We start from the raw sequence: 27,394 nt of genomic DNA on the forward strand, positions 1-27,394 counted from the left end.
AGGGGGTGATACATTGGGTTGCTGAACCTTCCTGTGGAACCCAGCCGTTGAAGGTGGAGGTTCGGTTGTTTGACACCCTGTTCTTGTCAGAGGTCTGTGCTATTTAAGTCTATGTATTGCAAGGGCTAATAAGATTTTTGTGCAATGGTGGAGTTTTTGTGATTTGTGAGTTTATTTTGGGTGCAGAATCCAGGTGAACTTGATAATTGGCTCGCAGATCTGAACCCCAATTCTAAGACGACAGTTGCAGAGGCCTTTGCAGTTCCTGTTTTAAGGCATGCCTGCCTTGGAGATCAATTCCAGTTTGAACGTTTAGGTGAGTTTACTTGTCACCACCTTCATTTTATCGTACTTCTATGCCTCATTGTTTTATTAGATAAATTATTATCGCAAAAGAACTTCTCAACAGAAAATCTTAAGGCAAGATGCAAAGGATTTTGTTGATAAAGGGAAGGCAACCCTTTCAGGTTAAGGGTGGTCGAGGGTTTGCCTAAAAAATAATACCAGTTAATAGCAGATTTCATAGCTCCTGAGTAGGAACCGTTTGTATCGTTTCTTTCCTAGAAATCTGACTTATGGACAGCCTGTGCTCTTGAGTCTTATGGTTCAAAGCTCCTATTTTTTCACTTTTAAGTATTGAAATACAAGGATTGCTAAGGGACCGAGTATGCTTAGATGTTCATATTTGGATAACAACAACGAACTCAGAAGGGCACCAAATCCTTGGGAGTGGAGTGCTAGATGGGACTTAAGTGCTTGTTTCTATCGTAAATTGAAAAAAGATGAGAATATGTATACAACATGGACGATTCATGCATAAGGGGCACCAAACTTAAACGGCAACAAACCATCGTTTCCCAGACGTATCAATGAATTGTGTTCGGCAACAACTTGATCTATCATAGATGAATCAAATTCTGCATAGTCTTGAACGCTTTGCATTGAAACACGTCGAGTCTGACGCACAGCCCATTTGCATTGATTGCAAAGATGGGACACCCCTGTCAAGAGATAGACATCTTGATTGGACGGGCCCACTCCGTCGTTGCTCACAATGTCTGTCTGCACATGTCCAATCTGCTTACTCTTTATGACTTGACTTTACACTGATCAGGCTACTCTTTGTGTGTGTGTGTGTGTGTGTGTGTGTGTGTGTGTGTGTGTGTGAGGATGTGGTTAGAGGTGAAGCTTCTGGCTCGGACCCGCATCCTGGGCCAAGTCAGCCATTAACTTCCCCTTTGCACAGAATGGATGAAGACGTGTCCATGGGCATGTCGACCTAGTTGATACTTTCTTTGCCCTTTGTACATATGTGGTGTGATGAATAGCAGTATAGTATGCATCTCATATAATGTGCGAGTCTTACGCAACCCAACAAGTGGAGGCTAACCTGGCATGTTATACATACATGTAAGGCAGATGTAGTGGTTTTACAGGAACATAATCAACACGATTTTGCCGGACAATGCTCTTATTTTGCGGGTTATTGGATAGCTAATGCTGGCTTGGCTGGTTTTTGGGTGTTCTGATGCTAGTTCGTCATGAACTACAGCCGGTTCTTGCTTACAATGATTTGGGTGGTCAATGGATGGTGATACAATGTATGTTGCATGATCAAGTGTATGAGGTGGGTGGCGTTTATGGGCATACGGCATCTGGGCACAGGGCTGTCTTGTGGCAAGATATTAGCTCTTGTGGCTGTCTTGTGGCGTTTATACAATTCGGCCCGCCAGCGTGTGATCAGGCTCTTCCTCGGAAGCGTCTACTACATATGAATAATGCTTATCTTTATCATGACGGCTTTCAAGATATGGTAATGAGGTCATTCCTTCACTCTGTGATGAGATGCATTATGATCCGGATACTGCATGGTATCGTTTTGTCATATGTATCCAATGCGTTATCCGGGATTATGGTAAGCAGTACATGTGCGAGCTGCGTGGGGATGTTCATGAGGCAAAGTTGGTTTGCCAAAGTCTTCAAAAGTTGGCTGATTTGAGACCCTTATCGGCTTATCAAGAGGCCGCTGTTTGTCAGGCTCGTCTGTGCCTACGTCAGAATGATCAGCGCAAACTTGATAAATGGCAAACTCGCGCTCGCAAACGGGCTCTCATGGATAAAGGGTGTGCCTCTAAACAATTCTTCAAACACTTGCATCATACTAGACAAACCTAAAGTATTAAGTGGGTTATGCTCCCCTCAGGCTCTTGCACTTCTACGAAACAGGAGCTTGCTGATGCTATGGTTTCTCACTACAGTTCTGTGTTTGCTGCTCCTCCCTCCACCTCTACTGAGGCTCACCGTACGCGGCAATTATTGTTATCTCGAGTGCAACCAATTCTTTCACCAGAGGCTGCTAATTGTCTTGAGGTAGCATTTACGCTAGATGAGTTACACTTGGCCTTGCTTGCTCTTGGTAGATGGCGTTCACCTGGCTGGGACGGTCTCACTGTTGAATTCTTCATCTCGTTCTGGGATTCTCTCAAGGAGCCTCTGCTTCTCATGATGAATGCCGCATGGGACACTCAACATCTGCCAGAATCTTGGAAAGAGGGTCTTCTTGTATTGATACCTAAATGCAAACTCTGCGAGCATTTTTCCCAATGGCGGCCTACTACCCTTCTGCTCGTTATTTATAAGATTTTGGCCAAAATGATAGTACTTCGTATCAAAGATTATCTTTTACAGGTCTTCATCAGGCGCAGTACGGATTTATCCCTCGTTGCCAAATAATGGATAACTTGGCCAATATCCTTGTGGGTATGGAATCTGCTAAGTATACACAACAGGATGTGTTTGTGATGCAAGTTGACATAGATAAGGCTTTTGACACTGTCCACTGGGATTATATTGCGGATGTCATGCAGTGTCTCGGATTTGGCCCAAAGTTAGCGCATATTGTGTATTTTTTATACGCTCGCAGTACGACCTCAGGGATTCTTGCAGGCGAAGCGATAGATTCTTGGTCTCTTGGATGCTCAGTTCGACAAGACTGCTCACTTAGTACCTTGTTATTTGCCATTGCTACCCACCCTCTGCTTTTACACTTGGATCACTTGATCTCCCAAGGCCACCTTCATGGATTACATTTGCCTTCAGGCCAGAATTTCATTGGGCAGGCCTATGCGGATGACTCCTTGTTCACGCCCAAGAATACTCTAGAGGACATGCGCGAAATTATGCATGCGCTGGACTTGTTTGGTCTTGCTGCTGGTCTTAAAGTTAACTTCTACAAGTCTAATCTCTTGCCTCTTCACGCACAAGCTTTGCATCAGCTTTTGTGGCTTGGAAAGATTGTGCCTCCGCATGAAATTACCCGACATTTGGGATATCCTATTGACTGGCATATTACTGGTACTCAGTAGATTGAATGGGTTATGAATCATCTGAATATCAAATTCCAATATTGGAAATTGTCCATTTGGCCACTACATGTCAAGCTCCGCATTGTACAGAGCATCATGATGGCATATGTTCAGTTCTATTTGCCCTTGTTGCCTTGGCTGCAACACCGACTTACCTCTCTTCAGTCGTCTATATTTGTCGCATTTATGGCATACAAACGCTAACAAATGTGGTTTGCGCTTGATGTCCATGGGCAAGATTTGCAGTCCAAAGCGCTTTGGTGGCCTTAACATCTTGGATTTGCGCAGACATGCTCTTGTTAGAAAAGCATCGGTTTTGCCCACGCTTGTTGAGTAGCGACAACCATAGACAGTGATGGTTGCTTTCTTATGTGAGCATGTGGTTACCTCCTCATTTGGCCATTGGCATTCATCTCTTTGGGAGTTTGTGTTTGGGAAACTTGATGGACATATTCCTGGCTGTTCTCTCATCTCTGCTTTGATATCGGATTGGAAAAAGGTCACCTTACATTTGACATGGGCTGGTCGCACCGAGCATGAAGGTAACTCTTTGAGGTTGGAAAGCATTCATTGAAGCAGGGCATTCCCGCTGACTTTGGTGGACAGCTTCCCACGCCAGGCTTACTTTCTTTCTGGTCGTGGGCTGTGTATGGCTGCTGATGTCGTGAATTCAGAAGGGAAAGTGCTTCGTTTTGACAAGATGGCACGCAATTTTGGTTTAGGCATGCATTATCGACCTCTCTGGCGGCAATTGCACCTCATGCTGGCTGACCTACTCCCCATTCCACCTCTGGCTGATGGAAGCCATATCATGGATTGGCGACTACAACAATTCAACTTCACTACAGTTTTTGCTCGCCAGGTTTACAACATTTTGTTGCCCGATCCGTGGCTTGTGGACCACTGCAATGACCTATGGTCACTACAGCGTTCCACCCGGTGGTGGCAGAAACCCCTTATTGCCATTTGGAAGAGCCATTTGCCTCTTAAGGAACATCTATTTCTGTGGCGTTGCTTGATGGGTGTGCTGCCGGTTGGTTCTTTTTTGCGAAAGCGTCGAATCAGCTCCTCACGCTGCGTTCGTTGCTTTGCTTCTGAAGAATCTGTTCAACACTTGCTATGGGATTGTCGTTGTACTAGAATCTTTATTGCTCGGGTTTCTACACTCACGCGTCTCCGTTTTCCCGCAGCGGTCTTTTAGAAGAAATTCTGCCTTTTTGGATTCATGTCGCCGCCGTTAAAGCCTTTTGCTACTCTCTTCACATGGGTCAAATATTGGACCTTCTGGAGTATTTGGCGCCAAAGCAACTACCGCATGTTTGACCGCATTGATCTGGACCCTTTCCCCTACTTCAAGATGTCTCAGCGGAAATCCTTGCGGTTTGCCCTCGCTGCTGGGGATATATCGCCTGACCTTTATTAGCTTTCTTATGTTTGCTTTTAGAGCCTTTTCATACTGGAACACATTGGTGTTCACCCTGATGTATCGACTTTTTGTTGTGGGTTTTCCTTCTTTGGAGGTTTCCCACTTGTAAATTAATCAAATGCGGTGTCTGAGATATGTCAGCAAGAGCATGAGAAAGAGGAGCATTATATATGCCGTTGCACTGCTTACTATGAGATCCGAGGACGATTTCACTGTCTCTTTAAAGAGGGGTTTGGACCACTTTCTCGGATCATGGATTACGCTGATAAGAGATGCTTGGAGCTCTTTCTTTTAGAGATACACCATTTTATAGAGAGACTCTTGAGGAGCAGAAAGTCGACACGCAAAGCGCTAGCTCAAAGAGAGCTTAGGGATTTCTTCACCAACACCACTTGGGATGATGTTGAGCGGTAGTATCATATATCCCCTCAACAAGGTATACTGTTTGATCGAGCAATCCAGCTTGGTCGTTAGAGATGTTTGAGGCCTCAGAGATCTACGCATAGGCAACATGCACACATAAGGATACAGGTAATCATCGCTCAAGACCGGGTGAGACATCCCGGGCGATTCACCACGGAGGAGATTTATGCAATGTTGCAGCAGCCTATGTGAGAGTTCATGGGATGACGCATCTGTTTCCGCTCTTGGGTGTGTTGTCCTCATTGCCCATTCTACATTTTGTAACACGAGATTGTATCCTACTTTCCTACCAGCTTCATTACCTTTCTTGCTCGGATTGTTTTAGGATCTAGCCTTTTATGCTTTATCTCAAGTGATTTTATCGCATGTGATACGGTTTTGGTCTCTTAGGTCACGCTCTCTGAGAGGGTCATCCTGAGAGTGCTCGAGGGGCCTTATATCTACCTTGACGACAACCTCACCAAGATGCAACAGGACCACCGCTGAGCATGCATGCCTAGAGTCATGAAAGTTTGCAAAGAAGGAAAGAAGGCAATATACCGAGATGGTAGGGTCATCATTGATGGCAATACCATTGCATAGGGACTTGTGGCCTATGCGACACATGAAGAGATACATCTCGTTGTTTGGAACTGCAACGGAGACCTATGGACACACCCAGAGAGACTTGAGGAGGGGATGAGAGGACATGACATCATTCTTCTAACAGAGACACATGAGAGTCTTGAGCAAAGTCTACCAAAGATTCAGGGCTTTCAATGGGAGTCCTTACATCGAGAGAGCACTCGCCAGCACACCACAAGAGGATCAGTAGGGTGGCTATACTCTTCAGATAGGGATTCCGGAGCAGGATACAAATTGTGAGACCACAAGCTCGTTACCTCTAGATCCGTTTTGAGCTATCACATGCCAGGACTATCTACAGCACTGTGGATTACATCATGGGACCCAAAGAGGCCACCCACCTACTTAGCTCTTTCACCATCCCACCCATATTGATTGGAGCCGACCACACCTATCTTGCGCTCTCCTTCACTGGCGACAACACACCCCTCCTACCCATGACGCGCACCCCACACACCACGATCCATTTCACACATGAGCTAGCCCCCTTATACTCGACAGAGGTCGAGAAGGGACTCCTCTTGCTCCACCTCTCTACACCTCTACCTATGCTTGCCTCTCACATCACATCTGTTCTCCAGACATCAACCATAAACTCTTTCCCACACACCACCCATACAGGCCACACTCCCCCCTAGGGACCATGCCACAGAACCATTGGTACGATGATGAGTGTGGAGATCTCTAGCACTGGCTGCGTGCACAACGAACTCTTGGAGAGACCACTGATCGAGAGGGCAGACGCCAAATGAAGACACTCACACGTCGAAAGCGGCGAGCTTTTGAGGAGGCACAGGAGCTAGAGCTATATCACCTGTTTATGAGCATTGAAAGTGCCACAGCGTGGCGCACCCTCCAAGAGCCACGATCGACTACCCCCATTGAGGATCCACATGTATGGCACGACTACGCAGAGAAACCCTATGAGGTGCCGAACGAGCCTCCGATCCCCAACCTCCCGGGCCTCGACCCACGAGCTCTTCCTTCTTCACAGCCGAGATGGTCAAGAAGGTCATCCACCGATTACAGCACTGTCGATCATCAGACCATACAGGTTTAGAGAGTGAGCACCTCATTATGCAGACGACACGATAGCCCTGTTGATTGCACATGCGTTCAACCGGGTTGTAGGGGAGGGCTTCCGGGAGAAGTGGACCAGACACACCATTGTACCGATCCATAAGATTCGAGACACTTCGGACCTAGGGAATTACAGGACTATCATGGTCGGCCATACAATGGCCAACCATGGGAATTACAGGACTATCATGGTCGGACACTTCGGACCTAGGGAATTACAGGACTATCATGGTCGGCCATACAATGGCCAAGCTATATGGGGAAGTTCTTGAGGCTGAGCTTAGTGCTTACGGGGAGGCCGAAGGCCTATGGGCACCCGGTCAGGGAGAGTTTAGGCGGACCTCCTCTACTGTCGACCCATCGCCACCTCCTGCTAAGAGAGCTAGACCCGCTATTGGACTAGTTCCTGATATTTATGGCATATGACTTGAGAGTACAAATGAATTGTGTCGGGCATATGGCAAAGTCAATGGCTTCAAAGCCCTTATTTTCTTTGACCTCGGAGCTAGAGAGAACTTTATTCATCCAAAATTCTTAAAGCAGATGCACTTTGATTATGATGCAGAGGGTGGAGAAATTGAAGCCGAGTGAGCCACTATTGAAAATTATCATGGAAAAGCTGATTTCCACATCATGAAGTTGGGCAATTGCGACGTTCTCTTGGGCATGCCTTGGCGCGACAAGAATGATGGGACTCTCCAGGTTCGGAAGCGAACCATCACCATGATGCAGAGGACAAGCCAGTTGTCCTCAAAGTTCGGTTGTTCGAACAAAACCTTGAATGAACTCTGTCTACTTGTTTTTTCTTTATAGGTAGAAAGTATTGTTTGTGAAAATTTGTTTGAAATGGATGGTATCTGTTTTGAACTTGTTTTGGTGCCGATTTAAAATGTTTGACTTTGGTTTTAATACTGGTTTCAATGATTGGTGATTTTACTCCCGGGTGTAGTGAGAAATGATGAATGGAAAGTGTTATTTTTACTCATGGCCCGGACCCTTGTGGTTATTTTATGGGGGGGGGGGTATTGTTATTGTGACTCCCGGCCCGGACATGGATGGTTATGCGGGAGGAGCATTAAGAAGTCTGAGCAGTGGTTACTCTCAGCACCTCCAAACGACGCAGACTGCGGTCTGGGGAGCGTTTGGTTGTAAAAGGCCTGTATATCTCCTGGCCCGGACATTTTTAGGGTTATGCGGGAGGAGTGATGAGGGAGTTGTTGAATATCTCCTGGTTCGGACCTTGTTAGGTTATGCGGGAGGAGTGTTCATCGGCGGTTTTATGTTTCTATGTCTTGTAACATACATATGTGAGCATTTGTGTTGCATTGTGATGTGCCAACCACTGAATATTCCTAATTGGATGAGATTGCTTGGATATGTAATTTTAGTGCATCAAGACACCCGTGGAAGATCAGTACGGTCGGGGCGTGATGGCTAATTTTACTACGTCGGAATATCGAGAGTCCCGATTAGGATGAAAGGAGAAGCCAACTCCTTGATCAAAAGAGTTGAAAGGAGAAGCTAACTCCTTAACAAAAAGAACAAACTGATTGTCCCTCGGAATGTCCCTCGGAATGACCCTTGGAAATTTTTGAGCTAACTTGAGTTGTTTTGCAGATATGCTGTAATCGCGGATGATTACTCTCTTTCAAGAAGGGGAGATGTAACGAACCGTTGACGTGTCAAAGCCTAAAGAATGGAGCCAACTTACAGATGCCGGCCGCGAGGGGCCTAAACCCTAAGAAGAACGAGTAACAGAAGAAGAAATCCTAGCAACGTATGGGGACCCCATCCGATGGGGCCCCAAGTGACATAAAGGAAATAAAGCAAGACCCACACACGCACACACGAGAAATTGCGTAGCTGTTGATGACGTGGCATATTTTCAAAAATCACGTTGGTTGATGACGTGGCATGCTGTTCCGATTTACACGTTTTGCGTTGGTTGATGATGTGGCAGGTTGTACGGATTTCCATGATTTACGTTGGTAGCTTTTTGGCATTGCTTTTGGACCGGAAGCTTTGGAGTTTGAAGGCTTTTCACTGTAATTGCTTTTTAGGCCAAGTGCCTTTAAATATAAGGTTAGGGCTCATTCTTTGGCATGCTTCCTGGAGAAGGTGCAGAGTCTTGAGTACCGGCTTGTACCGTGTTGATGCAATATAAAGAAATACCGAAAGGGGCGCCAAGGTTTGGGGCCAATACTCTTTGGGGTGGAATTCCACCACTCCGTGTCGCGTGTCATCTTTCTCTCTCTCTCTCTCTCTCTCTCTCTCTCTCTCTCTCAGTTCAGTTGTTATTGAAGTGCTAAAAGTCTGTTTAGTCTGTTCTTTTCTGTTGGCACGTGGTTCCCGTCTTGTGACACATGGTCTTCCAATGAGTAATGGAAATCTGCCCTCTATCTGAGGGAGGCGAACCACAACGAAATCTAGGTTGAATGTGAAGTCTTGTACTTGCAGAGGGACTATTCCCACAGGGTAGATAGTTCTTTGGTTTGCCAAAGTCATTGTAAAGGGAGCGGGCCGGGTAGGTTGGAGACCTAATGCCAACATAGTGAATTCGGGCGTCAAGTTGATACCCGACCCACCATTCACTATGACGCCGGAGAAGTCGCGCCCTAGAATAGACGCGATGAGACGAGGACTCCTGTAATCAGTGAGAGCGGAGCAGCGAGGAAGGAAATCATGTAGAACTCTAAGGGCTGCACTTGTAGGTGCCCGCCACTAGACCCTGCACCAGGATACAGATATTGAAGGATGGAAAGGGTGTCACTTGGAAAATTTGCATCAAGTCGAAGCATGTCGTACTATTTAGTCAATACTGTGCATGATGGAGCTGATGGTTATGTTGTCTTGTTGGTGACCACGATGAGTTTATACCTTGCACTTTCTTTTGTGGTGTATCTTGGAGTCATCTAGGTATATATACTATCCTCTAAGTGAACGATCTTGTGATTATAGATCGCCATGTTGAGCACATCGCAATACTATGGAGATCCAAGACCACGATGAGTTTATACCTTGCACTTTCCTTTGTGGCGTATCTTGGAGTCATCTAGGTATATATACTATCCACTAAGTGAACGATCCTGTGATTATAGATGGCCATGTTGAGCACATCGCAGTACTATGTAGACCTTGGATAAGGAGTTTGAGATGATAGATTTCAGCTTGCTTCACTACTTTCTTGGATTGGAGAGATGGTAGACAGAAGGGGAATCTTTCTCTATGAGCAATGCTATGTCCAAGAGTTGTTCGAAACATTTTGTGTGACCGAGTGCAAACGTATCTCATCTCCTATGGATGACCCCTCAAATGAAGTAGATGCTACAAAGTATCAGAAGCTGGTCGGTTCTCTTATTTGTGTGTTCTTAACACTTTATTTGATGTCAGTTTCTCGGTCTGACTTCTTAGTCAGTTTATGCAGAGACTCACCAAGTCACATATGGAGCAGACTCTTTGGACTCTGCAATATTTAAAGTAGTCAAAGGTCGTTAGGCATTAATGCTCTATGCGTCTGGAGGTACGGACTCAGATTTTTCTGTGAGGATGGAGTGATTCAGATTGGGGTGGAGATCCAGATGGACGATGGTACTAGAGATTACACACAATAGTAAGAAAGAGCCTACAGTTGCCTTATCACCGATAGAGGCGGATTATAGGGTTTTCTGCAGTGCTACATGCAAGTCAATGTGGTTATGGAGGCTACTTCTGGAGATTGGCTTGCTGCAGCAGACGACCACGATCTACTTTGACAACGATAGTTGTGTATCCATCGCTAGGAATCTGGTTTTTCATGCCCGAACCAAGCATATGGAGATACACTACCATTACATTCGTGAGAAGATCAAGGATGGCTCTATTTGGCTAGAGTATATTCTTGTGTCCGAAAACCATGTTGATATCCTTACGAAACCTCTACCGCAGGCAACATCATTCTGTCATGATAGCTCCCTTGGAGTGGTATCCCATCAAGGAGCTGAGTGAGGGTGTTAAGAGTTTTAGATTTATGTCAATGGAGGTTCAATATCTTTCAGGAGCAGATCAGGGAGTGAGGGCTGTTTTGTGGACGTACAATCTTGGCATTCGACACTGCTGTTGGCATGAGTCAGGACCCCTGTTCCTAGGGTTTCCCGGGGTCAATCTCTATTGTCCTGCAGTTTTCGTTGTAAATGTGGGTAGTTAATAACTTTCAGTGATTTTTACAAATTTATTAGGAGTTTAGCATTATTTTCGAGTTGTGGAGTATTAGCAGGTGAACAAGGTTTTTTTTTAAGTTGCCTATACATGTAGACCCCCCCCCCCCCCCCCCCCCCCCCCCCCCCCCCCCCCCCCCCCCCCCCCCCCACCCACCACCACCACCAACAAACCCTTCTTGTACTTTCGCATATCATGTCGATAGTGTTTTGGGTGTCACAAACTGGTGACGTGGTAGGCTTCCATACACACACACATACGCGCGCGCACACACATAGTGACTGCGGCAGAAATGCCACGTGGCAGCAATACAGACCCCCACAAAATGCACTGGTAGACTGACGTGGCAAATTGTACGGAATCCCGCTTTTTGCGCTAGTTGACGACGTGGGCCTATACGGATTCCCGTAAATTGCGCTGGTTGATTTTTATGACAGCTTTTGGGACAATTACTTTTGAGATTAAAAGCTTTTGAGTTTAATGCTTTTGGGGCTTTGCTTTTGGGCATCCCTTGTACCTTTAAGTAAGTGGGCAAGGCCTTACTTCTCAGAGCATCTGGACGCAGAGTCTAAGAGTGAACACCTGTCTACTCTCTTGTACTTTGAACACAGATTAATACAAAAAGGAATACCGAAAGGGGCGCCAGTCTTTGGGGCCAATACCTCTGGGCACAGAACTACACCGGGCCGTGTCAATTTTCTGAGCTGTTTTGAAGTGAATCTCTGTTGTGTCGCGGTAGAATCTTAACTTGGGGTGTCCAAGTTTGTTACAATGGTAACAGAGCGCGGCCGATTTCTCTTCTACCGGGAAATCCGATCCTTTTTCTCGCGACACCTATGGATTCCAACAAGAAACATTTGACTTCTTCTGCATTTGGGAATGCGGGAGGAGATCACGAAGAAGATTCTCATGAGCAATCAGAGGAAGAGTACGGCCCACCTCAACCTACTCAGCTTGAGATTGAAGAGATGGAACGTTGACAATTGGTCGACGAGGCAACAAAGCAAATGATTAAAATTGAGAAGGATCCAAAATTTGCAAAATTTTTGTCTCAGCAATCCCTCGCAGAAGTACATACCCAGTGGGGCAGAAGGCCAAAGAACCATCCATCAAACCGGCAATCAAGAAACCTCCTTCTCCGAGGATGTTTACAGAGCAAGAATTACAAGAGGTGGCTCAGACATAGATCAGCCGGCTTTTGGACGTAAACAACAAATCCAAAAAACACATAAAAAGCACAAGAAAGGGACTGACTTCCCGGGTTATTTGGGTCGTCAATCTTCTTTTGCATCGGCAAGAAAGCAAAAGAAGCATGTACGATTTGAAGGACTACCCATTTCTTCTTCTTCTTCTTCTTCTGACAATTCTTCTAGCTCTTCTGACTCGAGCGAAGAAGACAGAAAATGCAAAAAGTGAAGCAAAAAGCAAAGCTTTGGAAAGGGCCAAAAAAAGGCAAAGAAGCCTAGATTTTGCCCAGTTTCTGACAGTTCTACAAAGGAGTCATCTTCAGACAGTTCGGACTCTGACGATCACATGCTTTATGCAAAGAAGATGCATTTTTATAAAGCCAACCAATATGACTTCCTCGAAGATAAAAGCAAGAAAGTAAAAGAATTCAAAGAAGGTGGACAATCAATTATGTTTGACTCTTTTTCTGGATTCGGAGATGCTCCGAGGGCTTTGGCCTTCATACAGCAGTTTGACTCTTTTTCTGGATTCGGAGATACTCCGAGGGCTTTGGCCTTCATACAACAGTTTGACATAGCTTTCTTTGGAGGGCATTACTCAGAACACTTCAAGATTAGGAGGGCTACATCTTTCTTCAAGGGAAATGCTCGAACATGGTGGTCCTCCCTTCTACTGAGAAAGGAAGCTCCAATTAAATGTTGAAATTTATTGCTTCTTGGCTGACTCGGGAGTACGAACGAGATATACAAATTGCTTGGAATCATCTTCGGATGACCAAGGGAGATTCTCTAGAAGCTTATTGCGAGAGATTTTGGACTTCTTTTCTACCAGCCTCTTCATTTAAGAAGGTCTCGTTTAAAGAACAGATTGAGGGGTTTTGTTGCGGACTTCCTACAGAGATCCGAGATTACTGCTTGTAACAAAAGTCAAATTCTATTCAAGAATTGATGGGTCATGTGAAACGGGGTTTTGCGATACATTCGGGAAATTTGACTTACCCCAATGATGAGATCTTGACTCAGAGAACCCAACAGACTTCTAACAATGAAAGTAGAAAGAGAAAGAGTTCCCAAGAAAAGAAAGACAAGGATTCACGACCTCGGCTCACCCTTCGCGAGAGGGCCCACTACATCAAAGAGGAAAATTGTTTTGGATGCAGGGAACATGGGCACGTCTCCACGAAGTGCCCTAATAAGGCACAACAAGAACGTAGGATAAGGAGAAACTACCACCATGAAATTTGGGCTAAAAGATTGAGGAATAGAGGGTGAAAACCATATTTTGGCAAAAAAGACCATAACTCTGAAATTATGAAAACTTGATGGTAGAGACCTCATAAGTGATCCAAATTCAAAAATTTGTGGATCAAGGGCATCAACATACTCTTTAGAAGGAATTTGGCAAGTCTGGCAAGATTCTGTGGAGGAACATGGATTGCGTCCATGTACCCCAGAGACCATTTTTGGTGACAGATCTTGGAGAATGTGCATTGATTACAGAGCTCTCAATAAAATCACCATCAAGAACAGATTTCCGATTATGAGGATCAATGATATTTTTGATTGACTAAAGGAATCCTCTTGTTTCAGCACGATTGATTTGAAAAGCGGGTATCATCAGATTAGAATCGCGCCGGGAGATGTCTACAAGACAGCTATTCGGACGAGCTTCGGTGTATATGAATTTTTGGTGATGCCTTTCGGCCTTACCAATGCTCCAACGACTTTCAACTGAATTATAGATAGGATTTTCAAGGAGTACAGATCTTTTGTTGGCACTTTCTTTGATGACATTATAGAGTCTTCTCCAAGGATGAGGCAGAACATAGACACCATCTGCTACAAGTCTTTCAGACATTGCAAGATCACAAGTTAGTAATCAATGCCAAGAAGAGTGAATTTTTCTTACCGGAGATGCACTTTTTGGGACACATCGTCTCAGCAGCACGAGTACAGATGGACCCGGCCAGAATTGAGAGCATAGATTTATGAGGAAGAGCTTGTGGCGGTTATCTATGCTCTTACTCAGTGGCAACATTACCTACTCGGAGCCGATTTTACAGTTTTCATTGATCATCAGAGTTTACGCTACTTCTTTTCACAGAAGCAGCTTTCGGAAAAGTAGATGCGGTGGGCTAACATCTTGTCACAGTTTCACTTCCAGATTGTCCATGTACAGGGACAAAAGAACTTGGTGGGAGATGCTTTGTCCCGGAAGCCTTAAGTCTTGGTTATTTCCGCGATTCATCATAGAAGCGTCGAGGATACGGTCGATCAGTACGCCACAGATCCAGATTTTGCAGATGTATTCAGTCGAATACAGAATGGGAAGGTAGTAGCGGAATATTCTATACTGGATGGCTACTTGATCAAGAAAACGGTGTTGTGCGTTACACAGCCGTTGAGAAAAAAGGTTCTAACCAAATGCCACTGTCCACCATTTACGGGTCACCGCGGCATTGATACCACCTTGGAATGTGTAGAGCGTTACTTCTTTTGGCCGATGCTCAAGAAGGACATGGACGATTTTGTACGCAGTTGCTAGGTATGCCAAAAGGTCAAGTTCGACATGCATAAAGCACAGGGATTGTTACAGCCTTTGCCCATTCCCACCCACCCCTGGGAAAGTATTGCTATGGATTCCATATCCCCCGAAGACACAAAGTGGACATGATGGTATCTAGACTGTTATTGACAAATTTAGCAAGCAAGCTTATTTCATTCCAGTGAAGAAAACAGTCAAGCCGGATCATTTAGTGAGACTGTTCATTGCCCAGATTACATGGCATACCTGAGACAATAGTCTCTGACAGAGATCGCCGATTCACGAGTTTGTTTTGGAAGGCTATTTGGGAGAACATTGGCACACGGTTGCAGTTCTCGTGATCTTTCCACCCGCAGACAATGGGCAATCTGAGATTGCAAATTCAGTCGAACTCGATTTATTGAAGTCTTACATTTCTGATCAAAAGACTCAATGGGAAAGTTTTATCTCTTGGTGGAATTTGCCTACAATAACACGATCCACTCTTCGACGGGGAAGGCGTCGTTTGAGATTATCGAAGGTGTTAGGAAGGTTCCATCCTTCCTAAGCACGAAAGATTAGATTTTTGAAGCCGATTAGTTCACGAGGGACTTGGACACTGCCTTTGCCAAGGTCTGGGAGGCTTTAGCAAAATCTCAGGAAAGACACAAGAAGGCAGCATATCGACACAGTCGCGATTTGAAATGAAAGGAAGACAATTGGGTGCTCTACTGTTTTGAGAAGGCACGCCTTACAAAGAAAAAGGGAAAGGAGGGGCTTTTTCCAAAGCTTAGCATGAGATACTATGGACCTTTCCAGATAAAAGAAAGGATAAATGATGTCTCCTTTAGACTGAAGCTGTCCGATACTTGGAGAATTCACAATGCTTTTCATGTGTGTCTCTTGAAGCCTTTTAAAGGCAATGTGCCCGATGATGGGGAGCCAGATGAGCAATCGGAAGTGGAGGAAAGCGAGGAGATCCTTGTTTCAGTACAGACATTGGCACATAAAGATAGAAAGATTAAAGGTAAAGTGATTCGGCGGTTCTTGGTTGTATTCAAGAACTATCCTGCATTGGATGTGAAGTGGATAGAGAAGGAGGACCTAGTAGATACTCCTCAAATTGAGAAACTTTACCTTGAAGCATTTGGTTTAGCATAGTCTACTCGGATAGTTCCTCGATTTCAGCATGGGTGAATCTAGTGCAGCGGGTTTGCACAAGAGGGGAGTCACTCTGCTCCTTTGTCAACATATTACCCCGATTTTGATATAGAGTCACTGATGTCCCTTTGGGTTTCAAGGATACTGCTCGGCTGACAGTCTTCTGCTGTATGACTTTATGAACTGGAATTCCCGAAAATGCAAATAATATTGATTGATTTGTACTTGACGTTTTTGAGTGTGGGAATTGAAGGACGAAATGATTGCAACATTCCGGTCTCATAAATCTCTATAGACATGATTGCAATATGGAGTAGTTAATCGGGCATCTGTGAGGTCCCGAGTGGATCTAGATGCGATTACTAAATTTGTTGCCGATTAATCATGGTCTAACATTTGGAATGAATTTGAATGTGATTTGTCATGTGATGTCTTGTGATGTCCGGTGATGTGAGTGTCGATTAGTACATGTGCTAGATGTATTGTGCTTAGTGCATTGGTACTAACTGTCAGTGTGTGCTAAAACAGTTTATGGCCTCTGTCTGTTTTGCAAGCGTAATTGAGGGCGATTACAATTCTTTCAATAGGGGGGTATGTCACAAACTGGTGACGTGGCAGGCTTCCAAACACACACACACACAGTGAGGTGGCAGCACTACGGACCCCTGCAAAATACACTAGCAGGCTGACGTGGCAAACTGTACGGAATCCCGCTTTTTGCGCTAGCTGGTGACGTGGCAGCATGCACGTTGGCTGATCTTTATGACAGCTTTTGGGACAATTGCTTTTGAGATTAAAAGTTTTTGAGTTTAATGCTTTTGGGGCTCTGCTTTTGGGCATCCTTTGTGCCTTTAAATAAGTGGGCAAGGCCTCACTTCTCAGAGCATCTAGACGTAGAGTCTGAGAGTGAGCACCTGCCTACTCTCTTGTACTTTGAACACAGACCGAAAGGGGCGCCAATTTTTGGGGCAATACCTCTATGCACGGAACTACACCAGGCCGTGTCAATTTTGTGAACTGTTTTGAAGTGAATCTCTGTTGTGTCGCGGTAGAATCTTGAGTTGGGGTGTCCAAGTTTGTTACAATGGGGCTACACTCTCTCTCTGACGTTTGTGTGCACCAGATCCACTCTTATGGCGTTTTCTATTAGTGGCATTTTAGCTAGCGATCTCACAATCTCTCTCTAGTGCTCTCTGCTCTCCACCTCCTGTTTGTAAGTCACATTGCAGACCGGCTACCTGTGCCCGTTCCGTGCGTGGTACGTGATTGGAGGACGTTTACGAGGAGATTTGTCACGATAGATCCGAGATGCATTAGCTGCTCAGTCCCGAGAGGAGGTTTGCTCGCAGTTGCAAATGAGATCATCACCCGATTCGCCCTTTTGTGGTGCACCTTTGACAATGTGGAGGAGAAGGAAGCCCCGAACAGGACAAAAGCTTCATCATAAAATCTCTTCATAAAAACTTAGCTTAATGTAAGAGCTAGCAATCACTGATTGCTTTTCCTTGTAAGAAATCGTTTGCCAGGTCCTTCAAATTTGAAGAACAGGCATTTTTTAGCATAGGAATACCTCTCTAAGAAAGGCTTTTGGCTCAGTCTTTCAACAACAGCCTTTGAAGAAAACCAAGGTTCTTTTTCCAGCATTCAGGATTTCTTTTTCCCACTCCTTTTGTTCTGTCAATTACTAACTATATTATGTAACTACATACAAGATTTTACTAAAAAATGAAATTTTACAAGTGTGGTTTCTTTTGCAGGCTATTTTTGTGTAGACCAAGATAGTACTACAGAGAAAATTATCTTCAATAGGACCGTCTCTCTCAGGGATTCTTATGTCAAAGCTGCTGGAAGATAAGACGGTTGTGTAATATATAAGGTTTGTGTATTTTATCATTTCCACCCGGTGTAAGGAGGGGGTTTGGAGCTGGTTATTCATTTTTATATAGCTATTAATTATCTCTTACTTTAGTGACATTGAAGTGAGGGCATGAAAATTTTTGTAAGCAATAATGTGCTCAATTAAAATATTAGTTACTAGTAATTATCTTGTTTTTTCTTTCTTTTTTTGACCTAGTTTTAATAAATAATAAATTTCATGGCATTGTGGGTGTTTTGATCGGCAAGTGAAATTCATTCAAGCCTTCTTTGCATCACAGAACTGAAGCCATGCTCATTTAGTTGAAGACATCCTTTTCCTTTGAGAGTTATGCTCAGATGAAAACAAAAGAAAATTTATCCTAATGCCCCTGAAATTTGCTGAAATACTTAAAGTACTCTCAAATTTTAAATGTACTAAAATACCCTTGTACCAATTTTGGATGGACTTGCTTCAATTTTTGCATACTTTTTTCTTTTTGGCAATATAAATCTATCTTTATTGTCCTATACAAAATCTTTGACCTTTAGGCCACAAATATAGGCATGGGTTTGCCATTGATGAACCATTTCATTTTGAGAGCTCACACTATTATCTAAAATCCTAGTTCTATCATCTTCTATAGTCATGTATGAAAGGAGTAAGACATTTATAGTGTTCTCTTACCATGTATTTGAATGTTTGCCACGTTGCATGGCTGTCAGACACATTGGCTGTGATTCTCTTACATTTGCGGTTACCAGGTTTTAAAAGGGAATCTAAAGACTTAACTTGACCCATCGTTTTGTTCAATGGTGGGTACATGTCTTTCAAATTATTTTGATAAATAGCCGTTATTTGTATTTGTACAAAAGCATGAAAAAAAGGTTTCCAAACCCATCGATCATGCACGATAGCGTCACTCAAAAAGGAACACATCTTCACACCATATATTGGTTTTTTGGAAAGAAAAAGACCAATATAGTTTGCAAAATCTCTCGAGTCTACGAGATTATTCATGGTTAGCAACCGCAAAAGACTGTCCGGCTGGATCAAATGGCCATATTGTAGAGACACAAATCCTAGGGAAAAATACTAGCTATATGATTGTTTTTCGGCATAAAAAATTAAGCCTTGTGCAGAATTTAAATTCTCTACAGGCACAAAACACTCTCAATAAATGTGATAAGGAGATCCCTTTTATTACTATATCATGCAAGCAATGCTTTAGCATCTCACAAAGAATGTTAAACTTACATTTCATCCATTTCCAAATTCGCGTATATATCAACGTCATGTGTCGTTTTGGTCATACTATTGCAAGCACTTTGCTCAGGCATGCTGTTCTTTTGACATGCTTTGTTCTCCTCAACATCAGAATTGATTAAGATAGCTCTACCAAATTGTCATTTAAAGCATTGTCACAAAACTCAATGGTAAATTCTTCATATGCAAGCTCCATAAGCACCTTTTTTGCATCATAGGTCTTTGCATGCCCTCAATCATGTCGTATACTCAAGAAACCACTTCATTATAATTATAAGATTCATCCATGTATTTCCTATCTCCATTGCTAGACACATCCACGTTGCCATATGTAGCACTAATAAAATGCATAAGCAATATGGAAGGCATGATTTAAGAATCCTTTTTACTCTGTCTCTTCTATAACATGACCTTTTATGTTCAAATGGACCTTGGGGGTTTCACTAATACTTCTATTGCATGTATGGAAATTGCCTTCTTACCTCTCTATACAAGATCCTCCATTAGGATTTGGTAGTTGAAGGGAGTCAAACCTGTTGTATTAAGAAATCAATGAAACGATAGCTTTTGAATTCAAACAGACAACGGTTAGTTTCTTTAAATAAAGATTTTCACCAAGATGAAATTTAAAATCTATCGGGAAAAATCATATCATGTAACATATCTATGGAAAGATCTTGTTGTGTAGATTACAAATCCAAAATCTTTCTTCAAATTGGAGATCATATGTAAGAGTTATGGAAGGCAGAAAATCATGAAGTTGTCCACCTATTTTTAGGAGAAAAGTGTATCCTTTGAGCACTATTACACCTCTCTTACACACGTACCATTCTTGTACACATGGTCTGTATCTATTTGTCAAAATGTTAATCACCTTTTTGATCTCATGACAAATAAAGAGGCCCTCTTAGGCCCTATCCTCTTCTTGATGCTTTGTGTATTCTATCTTTATTGTGTTATAAAACCATCCTAGTGTACACACATGATACCATACAATAACCTTTAGTTGATACCTGGTACAAGAGCCATTATCATTGAGATATGAGTCTACCTTTGTCTTTCTAGCTTCTACTCCTTATGCTTTGCAACCTATAACGCATTATCAAAATCATTGGCCTTTTAAATTCAACCTTCAATTTTAATTCAACCCTCAAACTTTGCATAATCATACGCGTATTAGGTGTAGAAGATAGAGCAGCACTACTTAAAACAACACACTAGCTATTTCATAAATCATTAAACTGCTTCACAAAAGCCTCTACACTATGATCATCACCTTATACAAGTCTGATGAAGTGCCATGCATACTCTTATCTTCTTAAAGCTCACAAGGAGATCCTTCTTTATTGTATAATAACTCATCACTTGTGGATATTGACATGATTTTCGTTGTGTTTCATATTCATCTCAATGAATTTATTAACATCACCTACATGACCATAAAACTTTGGAAACTCTGCCATCACATCTAGCAAAATCATGTAAATGAAAAGGTCACTTGAAGGGACATTGCGGAGGGAGGCACCAACACATTGTTGAAACAAGCAAAAACTAGGGCACCTCTATAGCTATGACTCAAATAGTGTTCAATTCATAATCTCAACACCATAACCCACATACAAAGAAGTCCCACAAAACCCCAAGACAAAAGTAGGTGATCCTTGGGGAACTTTACTTGCTAACGCCCACCCAAACAATCACACATAGCTAGAAGAAACCTCTCTCGACATGGATTTATAGTACATGCCAACCGATGCACTGGAAGAAAAGAGTCTCCTTATCCATAATTCATGATAAAAGAACCATCACTTGAAACATGTTGGTCTCAAAGTCAGCACATAAGACACACAACACGCCATGACCAAAACCTAAAATTTTCTCATAATAAGTTGTCCCCTATTTACTTATGACAAAATATCACTATGTACAAGTGCAAGACAAAATAATCCAAGGTAGAATGCTTAAGACTAGCCAACTAGCTAATAAAGAAGAAACTGCTTGCCTTGCATGTACAAAGGCATTGTGAAAAAAGTTTCAAAGGCCATGAAAATAAAGCCCAAAAATGATGGCATGAATCACCTATGTCTGCATATGTACAAAATTTACCAACTACAAGGTTTCCATAGTACATCCAATAATGTATATATACATACATATGTATACACATCTCTCTCTCTCTCTCTCTCTCTCTCTCACACACACACACACACACACACACACACACACACACACACACAAGTATTTATATAGCTAGCATTTAACCAAGTACAAAAAAAACTGACTCTTCTCTGGGATACCTAAAAACCATGATCAAACCACCTACGCTTATTCTAACCATCATATGGATCGGCTTAAGAAAACGGGAACCCTCCTTTTCTTCCCCTATGGGTACCCACCCTTAATACAATGCTTAAAGATATTTATGCCTCTTGATATTTACCCTTCCCCCCCTCCTCTCTCTCTCTCTCTCTCTCTCTCTCTCTCTCTCTCTCTCTCTCTCTCCCCCTCTTGTCCTTATTGCAGCTCACCGCGTACTCAAGTTAAGCTGACGCTAAATCATACTCTCTCTCCCTCTCACCCCCACTATACGAGCGGGGGTGGCCATAGCTGCTTCTTGGAAATCTGCACCTAGTGAGTACTGTGTTCGTGGGGCCCTCTCTCTCTCTCTCTCTCTCTCTCTCTCTCTCTCTCTCTCTCTCCCCCCCCCCCTTGTCCTTATTGCAGCTCACCGCGTACTCAAGGCAACTTGGCGCTAAATCTTACTCTCTCTCCCTCTCACCCCCACTCTACGAGCAGGGACGGCCGTAGGTGCTTCTTGGAAACCTACACCTACTGAGTACTGTGTTCGTGAGGCTTTTACCACCTTGGGCAAGATTGAAGAATCAAACCCTATAAAAGGTGAGGGTGCTTTGGCCCCTCAGTTATTGTGTGGTGGGTTTCTCTTTGCGTGTGTTTGTGAAAGAGAGGAGTGAGGGCTTAGACACATACTGTGCAGTCATGGAGGTGGTTGAACTACCGTCTCAAGTTGGTGTTTTCCTTTTGATGGAATCTTGATGACATACTGTGAAGGTTTTTTTACATAGCTCATGAAAGAAATAATCTAGTTACTTTGATTGATTAAGCTTTTTGTCTGTAAGCTTTGTATAGCATTTCACTGCATTTGATAAGTTATTGGTTGGTTTACTTAACATAAATCCTCACATGTAAAGAGGTTACCGCGTGGCTTGAGTTGGGAAAAACATAAAAGGATGGGGTGTCCTGCTTCGATCGCATATTGTTCATAAAAGTGATTGATAGTCACCGTAGAATGATTTGGATTAATGGTGTTACTATGTATAAAAGTTGTCTGCATGGTGGTTGTTTCCTTTGACTTGATACAGGTCGCACTGAGGCATATTAAACTGGCTCTCTGGGATTTGATTACCTTGTTAGGAAGTTTGTATTATGGTTAGTAAGTTATGGGGTTTTGGGTAAAAATGTAATACTCCTTGGTTTGATGTATTAAAAACCTATGCATAAACAATATGCTGTTAAAACCAGTGTTCTGACGGCAACTATGCCGCATTTGGTTACTGGTTATTTTGGTGTTTTTGATAGAACTCTACCGTAAGCACTACACTGCATGTAAATGAATTTTTTGAGGAATGATGGGGTGATACAATACACCCTTGACACTCACAGTTAAGGCAACGGTTTATTGGGTAAGACTAACCCCAAAGGGCGATTGGTCTTTATACATTGTGGACTGATTACTGCATACCTTGGAGTAACCTTCATTCTCGTTGGTACCGAGTTTATATCAGGCTACCAACATAAAAGAAGGGTGCCACTTTTTATGCTGATCATTGGGGCACAACATTTTTTAAACTTTGTTAAAGCTAATATAATTGGAAGTGGTATGTTCTCTTCTCATTTGGCATAGAAGCTGAGGTAGGATGGATTCCGTAAGCCCAAGTGGGCATGTATAATTTAGTTTCACTTAATAAATTGGCTGAGTTTGATACCCTTAACTGTCAAATGGAATTTGTTGTTGCTAAGAGATATCTAAAGCTTTTTGATTTAGGTTACTTTATGGCTTGATGGTTCTTATAAAGCTAGAGGAATTGGATGCAGGTGAGGACTCTTAACTTTTTTTTTTTTTTTTTGGCTTGAAGCTAATGTCTGTCCGTGATTACACTTGCTCCTACTACTTGGGAAGTACTTCTTTAATGGGTCACTATCATTGTATACTAGAATGAGGATTTATTTTCATAAGCCATGTACAAAGATAATTCTAAGATTGAGTTGTTTTTGTACTAATTATTGCCTTTTCTCTAAAGCTAGCTGTCTTTTGAATGTGAAAATTTATTTATGTTTTATTATATAAGTAAAAACAGCCACACACACACACACACTCACACACACGTCCTATACATAAGTTTTTGTCATCCTTTTTGAAAAAACCACGACACTGGCTTTATAAGTTGAATGTATCTTAGTTCTAAATGTATCTTAGTTCTAAGTTGGACCCACTACCTATAATTCCTTGATTGGTTGGCTGGTGTTAGGTGGTCCTTCATAAGCTAATGTTGTGGATACCTGCTCATGCCTGTTATAGTCTCTGACTTTGTGTTGGTTTACAGATTGCAAGCCTAACCTACTGGACTAATTATATATAAGCCCTAGCTGTTAGAACTAGACCTTTTCTGGTTAGATGGGCCAAATGTTGTGTTACATACTCCCATATGTAATCCATGACTTACTAACAATTTATTGCAGACCCTTGCTCTCTCACAAGGCTTGGAACTATCTTCGGAGCCGATCTTTGTGGCTACCTCTCTTATCCTCATATGTATTGGCAGTTTGGATGCTTCTCAATTAATATATGATTTGGATCTTACCTAAGATAAAAAGCTATCTATCTTACACATGTTGTCTTTTTAATGATCGGGTGAAGATTTTGGCTACCTTGGACAAGGACTCCAAAGATGGGGTTAATATGATTTCCCATTACATAGCCCAATTGCCTATACTTTATGTATAATATCAGCAAGAGCTAGCCTTATTTTCTTCTTCAGGGGCTAAATTATCTAACTTTTGAAAAAAATATGTGGCCTCAATCCATATGTTATCAGTACCCCTGCTGCTCCAACTATTCCTCAAACAGGTTGTATATTTTGCAGAGATAGTGCGGCACTTAAAGCTGTCAAGGAATTTCAAAACAATCTTTGCTTCCTAAGTGACTCTAACCTCTTAGAAATGGTACCCAAAGTTTCCAAGGTTTTTTCGTTCTTACCAGTTAGACAAATTGAACTTGAATCTTTTAGTGTGGACCATCAGCTTTGGGTTCTATCTAACAAAGCCTTTTTGACACCAATTCTTAGTGAAATGTGGGTATATTTGGCTAATCTTGCTGCCGCCACAATTGAGGATTGTAAACTCAGGATTCTGAAAGGTGGAGAGTTCTTAAACAAAGGAGAACTCATTAAAGCCCCCTTTAACACTAGAATGGTATAACAGGACACTTTTATGTCCTTGGACACTTTTGTGTCCTGTTAAGTGACCATTTTTCTTGAATTATTTGAAGAGTATGAAAATGAATTTCTAGGTGCTATATATCCACAAAGTTGTCTTATGAGCTGAAAAAAACTTAGCATTTTTTTATGAGTATCGATCTCACCATTAACCTTACTCTTGCACAACATTTTTGAACTTAAACTGTGTGAAAAAACGGGTCCTGTTTTTGGCTTTTTTTCAATTTCTGGCAACTATACCACTCTAAACTTCATGTTTGTGAGGTTTAGATGGCTAGAGGTGAGGCCTTCAGAGTTCTCAACATGTTTTGATGCTTGTAGGGAGAGCTAAGTGTTAAAATTGAAAGTTATGACCAATTTACAAGAATTACATAATCCTGTTTTTTGGCCAAAATTAGTACTTTTATGATTTTTTTTTGGTGGCTTTCTTGATATCCAAATTCAATTTTGATTGTGTAAGTGTAATGTATAACATAAAGCTAATCTTCCTTGAGTTTTGGGGGACCTAATATGCTATATAGCATAGTATATGATGATGGTTGAGTTTTTTGATTACTGAAGAATACGATACATTTTAGAGTAGCAAATATAACTTTCTAAATATTGCTAGTTTCTTAGGCCAATTGTGTGTATTTTGTAGGTAGTGACCATATCTAATCATAGACTACAAACTTGGCTAGATATTGAGTAGTTTCTATGGGTTTCTAGAGGTCATAATGCTAAACCCAGTTTTTTCATGTTTGCTGTATTTAGCACTTTATCATTGCCCCCAAGGTTCCAATTGTAAGAGATCCATTATCCTTTTGACATGCTCCATGGCTTCTTTTGAATCCAGAGGCCCAAAGGGAACTAAGAAAACATGTATATAGTATCTGTATTGAGCGTGACTATAGAAACTTTGATGATAGGTCCGCAGAATGGCAAAAATGCAACTTTTTTGTAGCTATTTTTTTTGCCCCATAAAAAATTAGTGAGGTAAAAGCAACCATATGTTTTGGTCACCAACCCATTGAAGTTAACGAGGCATTTTATCTCATGTCCTACAAAAATCTCCACTCTTATTTATATGCAATCAACCGTAAGAAATTGCTGTTTTGGGCAAAATGCACTAGTCCATCAACTTTGGAGGCTTGTAGTGACCAAGGGATGAGAAAAATTTCAAGTTTCTCATTTTTTTCCATATGTAGTAGTTATTGAACTATAAGCTCATGAAAGGATTTTTCAAAATGAGTGGATCTACTATGGTTTTGGAAAATTTTCCCAAAACCCTGAAAGGACACTTTTATGTCCTGTTAGGTTACCATTCTAGTGTTAACCTTTACTTTATTGACCACTCCAAATGCTCTTCCAATACAGGTCTATACATTTGAACAAAATGGAACATAGAGTTTGCTAAAAGTAATCCTGATTTCTACACAGAATCCATTTGGAATTTTTTTCGACCATATGTTAAATGTGCTTGTAAATTTCTTGACCCTAAAGCATCGTACAAATCCAGCATTATGTGGTTTGACCATGCTATCTGGTTTATCCTCAATCGTCTGGACATGCTCTTTCCTGAAAAGCCGGTGGACTTTCGTCTATCCCTCATCTGCTCTTGGTTAGGTGGCCAAGCTAAACAATTAGTAATTGCTCAAATTGCTTTCAACATTTTTCATGGGCTTATGCTAGATATCCTCAAAGAACTGAAATCTGATGAACATGGGACATATTTAACTACTTACACATACTACAAAGGTGTTAAGATTATCAGCAGTTTACTGAAGCCATGTATTGAGGATGATGAGTCCCCCTCGTTGAAAAGTACTAACTCTCTTTCCACTCCCAATTCATTCACCTCATTTATGACACCTAGTTGTTCCTCTAATTTTAATAAAGGAAAATCTCGTAGCTTCACTAGGGGAAGAGGAAAAAACACCCCTATCCGGCACCTTCTTGACTTATGATCACTTATGACTGTGCAGGTTGCTGTTGGCCCATGTGGAAGGATGCATCTCACCAAAAAGACATCTTGCAAAAATTATATTTATGAACATTGTCTTTTGCAAAATATACTTCTGGACTGGGTACACCAAAGACACTTTTTTGTGAGTGTTTTGACTTACTGTTTGGTAACCATGAAATACTTGATAATGTACTTATTGGTTATAAGTATCAACAACCTATTAAGAATTTGGTCTACATTAATGAATTTTTACGACACAACACTCTTACTGATTGTGCTTGTTATCCCATACTGTAAAGATTTTGATACTTATGGCTTGCAAGTTTGCACTTGTAATCTTAATCTAATAAAAAATACCACACTCCAGAAAATCCTTGCTAACTATGCTCTTGGAATGGAGTGTTGTCTTTCTTCGTCAAGTTGTAGCCCAAAGTTCAAGGGGAGGATTTCTCTTGTATTGACATGCTTAGTGGATAAAGAATTTTCCATGTATACTTCCTCGTACAAACCTCAAGCGGAGGATTGTAAGGTGTGAGCTTTGCCCTAGAGTACTAGAATATGATTCAAGGAGAGAAGAGAAAGAAGTATCCTGCATGCTGTGAGCTACTTAAAGCTCATTTCATTTCATGAATAAACCAAGTCTATTTTGCACTACATCCCTTTTTTTTTTAATAGTGAGCTTGTGATGGCTTAGAAAATACTCAAGATTGTGTTTATGAGTCCAAGTTAATTGATCTTGGAACCAAACTTGCTTGAGTGATAATATAGACAACACACTCACTTGTGTGCATGATGTTTCTCTTTTATCCACCCTAGCTAGCATGATCCCAT

General features: G+C 42.1%; 1 protein-coding gene across 2 annotated transcripts in view; it reads left to right on the forward strand.

Annotated features, from left to right (window-relative positions):
- Positions 1-18,297, forward strand: part of OVA9 (glutamine-tRNA ligase, putative / glutaminyl-tRNA synthetase, putative / GlnRS) — a 73,080-nt gene extending 54,783 nt beyond the window's left edge. The window contains exons 21-24 of one of the 2 annotated variants that reach the window (XM_086493772.1): positions 3-92; positions 187-316; positions 17,742-17,860; positions 18,141-18,297. In XM_086493772.1, the coding sequence (XP_086349898.1) occupies positions 3-92; positions 187-316; positions 17,742-17,839 (318 nt within the window). In that variant the 3' untranslated portion in view covers positions 17,840-17,860; positions 18,141-18,297. Of the gene's footprint in view, positions 1-2; positions 93-186; positions 317-17,741; positions 18,026-18,140 lie in introns of those variants that run through there. The other variant, XM_086493771.1, reaches the window with a different exon arrangement.
- Positions 18,298-27,394: the final 9,097 nt, after the last annotated feature.

The sequence above is a fragment of the Adiantum capillus-veneris genome, chromosome 21 (assembly GCF_014529385.1).
Source record: "Adiantum capillus-veneris isolate H3 chromosome 21, ASM1452938v2, whole genome shotgun sequence".
Taxonomy (NCBI): domain Eukaryota; kingdom Viridiplantae; phylum Streptophyta; class Polypodiopsida; order Polypodiales; family Pteridaceae; genus Adiantum; species Adiantum capillus-veneris.